This window comes from Oenanthe melanoleuca, chromosome 5 (assembly GCF_029582105.1).
Source record: "Oenanthe melanoleuca isolate GR-GAL-2019-014 chromosome 5, OMel1.0, whole genome shotgun sequence".
In the NCBI taxonomy this organism is placed as follows: Eukaryota; Metazoa; Chordata; class Aves; order Passeriformes; family Muscicapidae; genus Oenanthe; species Oenanthe melanoleuca.
The window spans coordinates 14,272,279-14,284,470 of record NC_079339.1 but is presented as its reverse complement, the minus strand read 5'-3'; the positions used below and the strand labels follow the sequence as shown (position 1 = coordinate 14,284,470).

The window sequence follows — 12,192 nt, the reverse complement described above, 5'->3', positions numbered from 1 at the left end:
CAGGTGATGTTTGAGTTACTGTGACTTGGAAAATAGAATTGATTTAGGTGGGTGGAAGTAGAACTGCATGTGGGAGACAAAGCCATATTAAGAAAAACGAGGAGACAGAAATAACAGTTTGTGGTTTATTTGGTGTTGTAGTTGGTGCTAAAGTTGGACAGTCACTGTCTTGTTGCACATAGAAACCTTAACATTTTTTAAACATGCTCTGGAGACAGAACTTACAACTAGACTGATATAGTACACAAAAATAAGGTTCTCTAAAAAAAATACCCACAAAAATTCCAAAGCAGTGTTAGGAAAATACACTTGGACCTATCAACAGTGAAATACTTAAGCTATTCAGCTGGCAGAGAAGGTTGGTCAATTGGCTTGACAATCCTTTTAACTTCAAGAAATGTCTTTGGTTTCACATTGTGAAGCAATTACTTACTCCTTACTCCTTTCAACCAACATGAAACAAGATGAGGAAAAGGCAAAGGGTTTTTTAGGCAGTGCTGCTTTGAATGCTGGATTTCTGTCATACCACTTCACTGAACAAGACTAGGTTATCTAACTCTGGCTAAGAACATGGGTGTCTGTGAACAGGGAAAACCCTAGATTAGTTTCCTAATGCTATCTTCAGGAAACTCCATTGTTCAGATTTGAGCTTTTTTGTGTGTTCTAGTTGAGATAATACATTGAAAGATTTGACTTACTTGGAAAGTGCAACGTAAGACAAACCACTAAACTCATTAAACTGCTAAGAGCCAAAAACTGCTGGGGCAGGTTTAAAACTGTAGTTCCTTCTGGATTGCCCACAGTGTGTCTGCACTCTTCCTTAATTTGTCCTCTTCCTCAGGTTTTAGGATCATCTTGACTACATCAGTGATGCCATTACTGCCCAGCACACAAGGAACACTTAGGAAGACATCTTCTTTTATTCCATGCAAGCCCTGAGAAGTACATAAGGATTGTTAGGCTGGAATTTATGTAAGTCTGTATATTTCATAGAATATCCTATCAGCAAACCAAATTTAGTTGAAATTAAACTAGAAAGTGATCACTGTTTTTCAGAATTCCAGATACACTTAATTCTCAGTAAGACAGAAATTAGAAAAAAGGGGCTGCTCACCTTAACAATGGTAGAGATGGGGTGCACTCTTCTCAAATTCTTCATAATACTTTCAGCTAGGTCTCCCACAGAAAGGCCAATAGCCCAGGATGTGTACCCCTTCAGTTTGATCACCTCATAGGCACTGCAGAGATACAGACACTCAGTAAAGAACAAGTAACATCAACTGAACTGCTTTAGGAGGCTTTAGTAGGTCTATGGGTCAATTTGGAGGCATCAGAAGCTTCAATGATTTTCTGGCAGGACCAAAATGAACTCAGCAGTGAATAACTCTTATTTGCATTTTACACTAGTCCCCACACTTATACTGGAAGCCTAGAAGTTTAAGCTCTTCCCTAATTTAAAGTTTACTAACAATGAAAACTTAATTGCCAAATCTACATTAATCCTTAAAATATTTTAAATTCCATTACGTCTGCATCCTGACTTTTGGGGCTACTGAGGTGTTCTAGATCTGGGTACTGCAGAACAGAGGTTCTTCAGCTCTTCATGATTTGTTCTTGTATTGAAATTTATGAAAAAGCCAAGCCAGTATTTACCTGTCCACGACCTGCTTATGGACCTCCTTCCAGTGCTCCTTGTCTGCGTCAGTTCCCAAGTCTGGATGAAGAGCCTTCAGAGAGACGCCAGCAACATTCACTCCACTCCAGACAGGCACTGAGAGTTGAACATAAATTAATTATCTCACAATACTTAACCCTTCTCAAATTAACTGTTAACATAAGATCTAGCTGCACTCATCTGCAGCATATCACTTTTGATTTAGCTATGGCCTTAAATATAGTATGACCTGTAAGGCCAATCTAAATTGCAGGCTGAGAACCTAGGAGCACATCTACATTTATACTCGGTGTCACAAAGTTTGAGCACACCTTTGTTAATGTGAAATACCTGGGCAACATGAACTAAAATGATAGTCACTGTATTTTGCAAAGTTTTCTCTAAGAACTGATTCCAAGTTTATTCTGGTGGGTGTCAGGAAGCAGACAGTACTGCCCTGGTGCTGCTTGGAAAAGTACAGGTTAAATAAGGAAAAAGTGCTTTCTTCTGTCCTGGACTTGCCTCTGCAATTCCTATATACAGTCATTAAGAGATGCCAGGAATGGCAGCTGAGTGACTGCCAGTAGCTCTGGTGCAGGTCTTTGAGAGGCCCTTGCAGAGAACTTTATCCTCTTGTGCTTCAGTTTGGGTTTTTTTGGGAGTGAACAATTTAGCCTAGAAATGTTTAGCCAGCTCAGGTTACAGTAATGACTTTTTCCAAGCACAGTCATTCAGATCAAATATAGATCATCTAGGGTTACTCTGTGCAGCAGAAGACTTAAATCAGAACTTGCACTTTAAGGTGCTGCAGTGCAAAGGTTTTGGAGCAATGTTTTTCTGTAGCTTTCCAAGGTGTTCCTGGCAGACAAAGCCAGGGAGTTGTGTGCAACAGATTCCACCCTTACCACTGGAATCTCCGTGCTCTCCAACGATCCATCCGTGGCAGCTCAGGGGGTGGATGCCCAGCCTTTCTCCCATCAGGTGGCGGAAACGGGCAGAGTCCAGATTGCAGCCACTACCAATAACACGGTGCTTGGGGAAGCCACTGATCTTCCAGGCCACATAGGTCAGAATATCCACTGTGAGGAGAACAAATGCCACTCATGAGCAGACTGATAATGAGGATGGTACCTTCTGTTCATCTGTAAGCGTTTTACCTGCATGCTAGTTACGTGGAACAGAGCACAAAGCAGTGCCCATGGCCAGGCAGAATGATTATTTTATATAGCTGTTTTTATAACTGTTTTGAACAGTCCTTCAGCTCTGCCTTGATGCTGTACATGCAATTATCAGTGACCCTTAGTGTGCTCAAGACCACTCGGTTTTTGAAAACCCAAATTTATTTCCCAGAAGACCAAACTGCTGAGCCTGGAGAGGGAGGATGACATTTTTTGCTATACAGATATCATAGAATGGTTTGGGTTGAAAGGTTTAAAGGTTTAAAAGGTTTAAAGATCATTTCATTCCAATCCCCTGCCATGGGCAGGGACACCTTCCACTAGACCAGGTTGCTCAAAGTTCCATCCAACCTGGCTGTGACTACTTCCAGGAATGGGGCATTCAGAACTTCCCTGGGTCACCTGCTCCAGTGTCTCACCACCTTCATGATAAAGAATTTCTTCCTTATAGCTAGCCTAGATCTACCTCTTTCAGTTAAAGCAATTACCCCATGTCCTATCACTACAGGCCCTTGTAAAATGTCCATGTCTCTTTTAGACCCCTTTAGGTAGTAGAAGGCTCTCCAAGGTCTCCCTGGAGCCTTCTCTTCCCCAGCACAAGTATTTTCTCACAGCCTGAGCTCTAATGCCACCTCACTGAAGAAACTATTCTCTAAGCCAAATCCTCTTATGGCAACACAAGACAAACCTGGGTTTGAGACAATAAGCAGCTTGCAGTCAGGACTGTATTTAACGACGTTGGGAATGATGAATTTGAAGATATTCACGTTGCGCTGGACCAGGTTAAGGCGGCTCTCTCCTTCTTGCTGCCGGGCACCAGCAGTGACAATGACCAGCTTGGAGTGTGCAGTCACACTGTAATCTGCAGACAAAAGGCTGTGTCAAACATGACCTCCTCCTACACACGGTTCAGAACAGGAGCTCTCACTTCTCTGCACTGAGATCTCATATTCTGGAGTTTGAGGGTGCAGCGATTCCCTGGTAACTGTTACCCTAGACTTTGCTCTATAGAAAATGGAATTTCATTTTAAGACTGTGGCTCATTGCCACAACCCTGTGATAACACTGAGGCATGGTGATACTGTAACGTGCAGCTGCAGGCAGTGATACTCCAAGCTTCTCAGCCACAAACAGGGCTAGGCATAGCTGTTGGGATTGCTTTCAGGGTAAGTGCTGTGCAGAAGAGGAAGAAGGCTCTGCCCTCATAACCTGCTACCTGTAGGAAGTATAATCAAGGTACAAGCTGGTTAAGCCTTTGCCCTACTCAAGGCTGCCACTAAAAGTTATCAGAAGTAAGCAGTAATGAGTTCAGGGGTTAACTGGTCGTGAAATAAAGTTCTCTAAGGTGCACAAGTACTTAAGGAATTTCTTTTTCTGTACTGAGTAGTGAATCCTGGAAAAAAAATCCTAGCTGGACTTGCCATAAGAAGGTATATTTTAAAATGTCAGCTGAGTACTATACCCATGTCCAGTGTGAGAGCTGAAGTGGCTGTCTTCCATTTAGAAATAATGAGAGCCAACTACTTGCCTTTGCCAGAGACAATCTTTGGAGTTTTAAGGAAGAGGCTGCCATGCTGGAGATCCAACATCTCTCCTCTGAGCTTGTCTTCCACAACATCAACAAGGGCGAGTTCGTCAGCCAAGTCCTACAAGAGACCAGGAGTAATGGGAAGTTTGCTCCAGCAAAGCCCTCAGTTTTTAAACCGTGAGGTTACAATTATTTTAAGAGCTACTCAAAAAATTTTGCTCATCTCTAATACTTCACTTCTTCCCAGAGTCCTTCAAGTTCCCTGGGATATCTTCCTTAAGTTCACTTTATACTTTCCATAACCACATTCTGTGTGAAACAGTAGTACAATTAAGCAGGACAATAATGAAGAATAAGTTAATAGTGGTTCATACACAACCTATTTGACAGGCAAGAAAAGCAAGCCTGATGCTAAACACAGCACTTTCAGTATGATAACTGAAGGCAAAAGACAAGTCACTCAGAGTGTCAAGGACCAATTTTTCCAGATCACACTGCAAATAATTATTCCATTGCTCTGCTCAAGACAAAAGAAATCCTCAGTTATCAATCTTTTTGTATATTTAGAGTGTTAGAGAATTCCTACTTAGAAGGGAGTCTGCAAGTCCCACAGAGGTAAATGCAGCTCTTAAAATGATGCATAAAGGAAATTCTGTCTGACCCAAGGCAAATGCAAACTTAGTTTACAAGAAATGCAGCTATTTGTTCTCTGTCAATAGCTTGAAGACTGTTGCTTCATTTCAGGCCCAAAAAAGGATTGTGTAACCAGAAGTTCATCTAATAAGGGTGACACTTTTTTTGCACCTCTTTTAGGTCTCAGGTTCTTCTGCTGCTTCCTCCCAAGCTTGACACTTACCTTCATGAGGATGCTGATGGCACAGGCCATTCCAACTGCACCCACGCCAACCACGCTAATCTTATTTTCGGCATGACTCTCCTGTTTGTGGAGAGTGTGGATGAGCTGATCCTTGAGAGACATGGTGCACTGCTGGAAGGAAAGCAAGAGATTATTTCTCCAGACTTCGGAGCTTTTACTGAGACCAGAATATTTGTATCCAGCAAGATAGACTTTATTTCAGGATGATAAGAAAATGGATACAAAGCACACGAATAAAACATCTGGCAATACTGTCTGTATGCCACAAAATGATTGCAAAACTGAATTATTGATGATAATTCTCTGTTCAAGCCCACCCTAGCTTTGCCTCAAATACAGCCCTAGAGCCATTGATTCTATTTTATAGCTGTTGGACTCCAGCAGCAGGAGAATGTTCTAAATGACCACCCATACTACATTTCGGTACAGGAAGCCATTTTAGTACTTCTAAGCACAGCACAGTCTGGCAATCTGTTCTCTCACCCTGAAAAACTGGTATTCTGTGCCCTGAAGCCTTCCCTGAGCTGAAGTTGTGCAACACTTAGGCAAGCCCTTTTTAAGCACAGCATGAGCCTCCATGTCAGCTTCATGAATTTGTTTTGAAGTGACACTGCACAGTTTTGAATTAAGATGGCTGGAGTCTGGCATTACCATCTCTCCCACCCTCGCATTTTAGCTGCCAGCTGCACAGCAGCCTGGTGAGCTGGGTTCTGACAGTCAAGAGTGTGCTGAAATGGCACAGTGATGCCAGAGGATTGTGCCTTCATCCCGGCCTCAGTGTGGAAGGCACCACCACGCTTTCCCAGGAAAGGGTGCTGCACTGGGAGCAGCCTGAAGAGCCCAGGGCAGGAGCAGCTGCACAGACGGCTGCAAGCACAGACAGCACACGACTCCCTGGCGCTGAACAGGCAGCAACTCGCTCAGAGCATGAGAAACCAAGCAGAGCAGCAAGTAAGGACTGTAAATTTGGAGGCTGAGGGGAGGGACAGGAATCCAGCACCGCCCATATTTAGGAAAAATCAACCAAGCTACGTCGGTCTTGATGTGCCGGAGCCTCCTGAGGAGTGGCCATAGTGCGCAGTGCACTTTCCACGTGCCAAGTCTTCCCTTTGCACTATGAGCACTTTAATGTGCAAGTCGGGTAAGAACCATCCTCTCAAGCACAAGTCTATTACACTAAAAAACTCAAAAAGAAGTTTCTTTCAAGAAAAATTAAATTAGTTAGGAGAAGCTCTAAGACAAGTTAGGGGAGCGGCAGGTGGTCCATGGTCCACTAATGCTGTATTTGAAACGCAGCCCTAAACCCATCCTCAAATCTCTTTGCAGAATCACTCCCTGGGGCCACACGCACGGATTAAGGGAAGCAAATTAATCCATGGAGGCTCAAGGGGATGGAGGGAGCGGACGATGGGGGGGGCTGTGAGCGGAATCCACGCCGGCTGGACTCAAACCCAGGGCTGTGCCCGACACCCCCACGGCCAGGGGGACGCGGTGGAGCAGGCGGCGATAACCGGACAAAGTCCGCCTGCTCCACCGCGTCCCCCCGGAGGTTTGCGGGACCGGCACTACCTTCAATCCCCCTTTTTGCACCCCCGTTTTGGCGCAGCCCCGGCTCCCGCCCCATCGCGCCCATCCCGGCGCGGCGATCGCACCTACCGAGCTGCTCCGGCGGGCGCGGCGGCGGCGGCGGGGCGGGGGCGGCGGCGGCCGCGCCTTTCATAGCGGGCGGGCGGTGACGTGCGGCGGGCGGGCTGAGCGCTGGGGACGTGCCCGCACACACGTCGGGTGGAGAGACCGAGCGGGAGGAAGGGGCAGGAGCGGCGGGAAGGAGATGGGGAGAGGGGAGGGTGAAGGGAGGCGAGCGCCCGGCGCCGTGGGGCATCTGGGGCGGGGCTGAGGAGCGCTCGGATATTCAGCGCTCGGATATTCAGCGCTCTGTTCTTTAGCGCTCTGTTATTCAGCGCTCTGTTATTCCCCGCCATGAATGAAAGCAAACTCTGCGGCTCTGGAGGATCTGTGCGGAATTCAAGGCATTCCTGCCCTCCTTTCCCCCCCGGGCAGTGCCTGTGCCCTGTGTTCCTCCTCAGGGGTTTATGGCGGTAGTTCCGGATGGAGCCTCTTGTCGGGTGGCTGGAAACCAGCTTCTCATTTCCATCTAAATCAATAGATGTGTTTTTTTGTTTGCTTCCCCTTTCCGTGTATTTGCATATCCAATTCCCCCTCATTTGTTGTGTTAGGTTATATAAGCCCTTTTCATCACTGCGTGGTCATACAAGGTTCCCCGGCCATTGGGATGTGTGTCCTGCGGGACTTTCTCAATCTAAATGCTTTTAAAATGCTTTTTCTCCTGAGAGAGGGTGCTGCATGGAGTGTCAGACAGCGATGCCTCAAACACAACACGAATGTTTTCCCCAAGTTCGTGGAAATTCCATGACTGGACTCCCACTGGTCTGTCTCAGTCACACCATGCTGTCAGTTTCCTGTCACCCTGTGGTTGGTTAGTAAAGCCAAATCCTTCTCCCCTTCTCTTATTTCTTGCTCGGACTCCCAACAAAAAACATTTTTTTTTTTTTTATTTATTTCCTCATTGCCTGAAGTTTCAATTTTATACTATACTGTTCTGTGGATCATCCTGTGAAACTGGCTTTTAGTAAATCCACACTACCTTTTATCCCTTTATTATTAATTGAATATGATGGTTTTAGTTAGATTCTCCTTTGCAGATTTTTCTGAAGAGCTGCACAGACATCAAAATCACAGCCCAAACTTGCCTCCACCATGGCTTACTTCTTAGAACTTGCTGTTCTCTGGTCCTGTGGTAATGCCTTCAAGTAGGCAAATTCACTTAAAATCTTTTGGATTTGTGCATGTCAGGGTTCTGAAATTGAGAATGCCTGATTTCTCCAGCTGGAAAACAGCAGACTCGGTGAGTTTTGCTTGCCATCTGTGAGATGTGTTCATTTATTATCTTTTACCCATTTCACCTTTCTCCCCCTTCTCTTAAACATCCTGTCTTTATGCCATGGATCATCATGTTCATCCTTACTGAAAATCAGGTAAGTATTAATTTAATCTTGTGTAAGTAGCTGTGTCACCTTTATTTTCTTATTCTTGTTTTTACAATAATAATTCTCTTCTTCCTTCAATTTTTTTTCTTTTTTTTTTTTTTTTTTTTTTTCCATTTATTGTAATTGTGGTACCTTCACAATCTTTGACTTAGTTTTCTTTTGGGATTCTGACTGCTGACTGATTTTTGACCATATCTGTCCTCAGCTCCTAGGATGTACTTGAGTTCCTTTTGAGGTGCTTATCTTGCTGTGGCATGCCTGGTCTCACACCATCCCAGTGACAATTCCCTTCTGCTGGTGTGATCTGGCATCAGTGGTAACCCAAAGCCTCATAATTATTTGACAGCCCATTGGCAAAATAAAAGAAACATAAAAATACTGGAGAGAAAACATCTAAAAAGGCTTGCAACACAGAATTTGAGTAGGTTTGCATGAAACAAGACAGAAAAAATACAAAATTCTGCTTATTATAAAGACTAGCACTTCCAGCAGAGGAGTTTAAATGTACCAGGCTGTTGTTTCACTGGATGTGCTTTGTTCCTTGCTGCTGCTGGAGGAAGGAGAGATGCTTGTGGGATGTGCCATGTCAGAGAAAACTGGTCACTGAGGAAGGGAAGTGTGGGTAGATGCTGAGCTTGCCTAAAGCCTCATGAATGCAGGGTGAAAAGGAAACATAGTTCTGTCATCCTGCATTATTCTGGGTTCACTGAGCATCTTGTTCTGTCACAAGCCTCAAGGATGGATTAGGAAGTTTAGTTCTGCATCCCAGGAATCTGTATTTACAGTGGCTCTATATGAATGGGACTGAACATCTCATCCAGGTTTGAGTTACAGACATCTGGCAGGACAGAAGTAAGACCAACAAGAAATATTTTTGCCTGTAAAAACTTTTACTTCTAAAGAGTTTAAGTGCAAGATAGAAAGTTCTATGACAATACTGACAATATGACAATACCCATTAAAGCAAGAGGTATTTTACTACTCAGAGTGAGACCAAGGCTCCTAAGAGAATACCTATTGGCATTGTAAGATTCTTAGCCTGTGGCTTAGGCAAAATGAATTTGGACATGGTTTTCAGGGTGTAAGTTCCAGTAACATCTTCACTTACCTTCAGTTGTGTTTGTGTTACTTGTTACTGAGAACAGAACCAAGAATGAATTACTGCTATAAGGCATCAGGTTGTCCTTATCCTTCTAGTGCCTATTCAGATACCAGGGGTCCTCCTTTTAGTAGAGCAAGCCAAAGAAAACCAACTGGATGTTTCAAGACCATCCTGGTCCCAGTGTGTCCTCAGTGATGATGATAGGCAGATTAGAATTCTTTTTTAAATTAAAAAATAGAGTCAACTTTTAATAGGCCAGTGCTAATCCACCTGTTAATTTATCTCAGTTACAGAACTGAGAAGGTATCTGCAATGACCAAATTTTTCCTTTTATGTGACCTTTTGTGATCTTGTTATCAGCAGTAGATGCTCAGGAGGAAAGCAGTCATCTGGCATGATTGACATGGATTTTCTGCCTCAGAGAGCTTCAATGAGAGAAGGCTCAGAACAGCACAAACAGAATGGGGTGAGCAAATTACAGGAATTTTTTTTGCACTTGGAAGATGGAGGCCAGGTCTGTTTTGATTTCCTGTAAGTGATTGATTGTAGGGATGGGTTGGCTTTTCTCACATGTACATAAGGAGTTTTATTCTTCCTGTTCTTTCTCCACTGCTGCCTTTTATCGTGGTAGCAGGAGGTGGTGTTGATAGAGTGATGGGAATGCCAGAAATGTGATAGTGTCTCTCCAGGGAAGCTTGACCCTTCCTCAGCCTGCTTGCCCTCCTTTTCATATAAGTTGTCACAGATTAAACATGAATAATAAAGAAATAGAAGTTGCTGAATGTAGAAACATTTCTATTTTTGTTTTAGGAGTTAGAAGCAGAGCCTTTCCACTGCCCTCAGGTGGCATTTGATCAGGATCTGAGTGATAACAGATGGAAACAAATGCCACATTGTTATTAAACAACATGTTTGCCTTTAAACTATGAGATATCATTAGACCATTGCCACAAAAATAAAGTCCAGAGACAGTTAAACAAGGTGAGTTCAATGTGTCCATTTTGCTATTTTCAATGAAACACAAAATGTTAGTAAATTTCTCTCCATTTTGCTAGTATACAAGAGGTTTTACATGGTGACATTTAATTTCTACTCTCGCCATTTGCTCAGGTCCTGGCTCATGACAGACTGAGTCGAATGTGATGGTGCTGCAGGGGTGAGTAAGGACACCAAACCAGGACCTGCAGGTTTGCTGTGTGACCTACAGCTCAGCTGGGATGTTATCAGTAAGCCAAAGCTACTGGGGATGCTGACCAGCCCTGGAAAGGTCAGTGGCATTTCTCCACCTGAGACTTGATGTTTATTTTGCCCTTAAAAATCCTAGGGGCTATTCCATGTAGATCAGTCCTGCCTTTGCTTTGACATCATCAAGGGCTTTGCTTTCACATAGTGTCAGTGTGTGAGGGAAGGACCTGCCACAACACACAGCTACATCATGTTCCAGTCCTGTCTTTGCCTTTGATTTATTGAGACCTGAACAATTCCCTCCAGCTTCAATGGCTTCATTCCTCCTTTGTAAAATGTGAAGGTGCCTTTACTTACTAACTTGATGGTGGTACTTCAGAGATTTTTTTATTATGAAATATTTCAGCTTTATAAAGCAGCATGAAATTGATGGATGGTGTTGTCCTGAACCAGAGAGGCCCAGACTCCAAAGTGAAACTTGACACCAAAAGTTCGTAGAGCCAGAATTCTTGCATTATTCTTTTGAAATATTTACAGGGGTAAGATACAGGGAGTTGGTTCATACTCCACAGAAATCCATATTTTGTATCCCTCCAATTTGGTTGGTACAGCCATATCAAACTGTTTGACCTGATCTCCTAAGGAAACTAAAAGCTGAAAGATGAGTTTCATCCTGACTTGCATTAACAAGTATCTCTGCACATAACTGATCCATACACCTCTGGCACCCTCTCCTTGGCTGCTTCTGGCACATCTAAGGATGCTGGAGTAACAGAGATCCAGAGCTTTTGCTGCTTCATGCTCTCCTTTTCTTTGCACTGTCATTGTGGGGAAAGGGAGGGGCTAGCTGATGCAATTCTCATTTCCTGGTGTTTAGTGGTCTGTGTCTCTACAACCTATTTTTAAATGTGCAGGAGGGGAATAAATATGGAGAGCTGTGTAAATAACAGTCAATTTCTGGAACACCCAGACTTCCACCATAGGGTTTTTTTGTCAGTTGTCTAATTTTGATTGCAGACTGCTTTCTAGCTGACATCTTTCAATGCCCAGACTTCCAAGTTACACCAGTTTTTCTTTTCCCACTAAGAAGTTGTTAATGTTTGCAAGTACAGCTGCAGTGGATTATGCATTCAATATGAAGCTAAATAAAACTGTATTTTTTGCAATAGCTTCCTAAATCAACACTCTAGGTAGCTGGACTAAATAGAACACATGAATTTGTCTTGTTTCTCTAAGGAAATGAATTACTCATGAAAGCATGAGTCACCATGTAGGATTCCAAGCCAAACCCATTCCCTTGATGCAACTCTGGAATCTTACTCATTTACTTAGGAGCTGCAGGAAATGGGATGCTCTGATAAATGACATGCACTTAACTACACAATACTGCTTCTTGTTTGGACAGAGACACTTTTATAGCATTTCAGACCTTATTTATCTAGTTGATTCTCTGTGTGATAGCAGATTGTGCATTCTCTCCCAGCCAAAAATCACTGTGTCCAAACTTTCATTTCTGTGAATCAGAATTCCAAGTTACATTGCTGGAAGGTCAGCATCCTATGAGGAAGAGGTTGCTGGGCCATACCAACCAATGCAGAAA

The 12,192-nt window shown here is 43.6% G+C and overlaps 1 protein-coding gene and 1 long non-coding RNA gene across 2 annotated transcripts; one reads left to right on the top strand and one right to left on the bottom strand.

Moving 5' to 3' along the window:
• Nucleotides 1-111: 111 nt before the first annotated feature.
• LOC130253910 (L-lactate dehydrogenase A chain) lies at nt 112-7,102 on the bottom strand. Its single transcript, XM_056492942.1, has 8 exons — nt 6,894-7,102; nt 5,217-5,348; nt 4,361-4,478; nt 3,521-3,694; nt 2,560-2,733; nt 1,654-1,771; nt 1,115-1,238; nt 112-935 (listed from the first exon to the last, which is right to left on the bottom strand). Exons 2-8 carry the CDS (start codon nt 5,337-5,339, stop codon nt 771-773), a joined length of 996 nt encoding a protein of 331 aa, XP_056348917.1. The 5' UTR covers nt 5,340-5,348; nt 6,894-7,102; the 3' UTR covers nt 112-770.
• An 82-nt stretch (nt 7,103-7,184) lies between these two features.
• Nucleotides 7,185-10,669, top strand: LOC130253912 (uncharacterized). The gene is made up of 4 exons (XR_008840628.1): nt 7,185-8,293; nt 9,768-9,873; nt 10,218-10,388; nt 10,518-10,669. It is a non-coding gene; the product is annotated as an uncharacterized LOC130253912 (long non-coding RNA).
• Nucleotides 10,670-12,192: the final 1,523 nt, after the last annotated feature.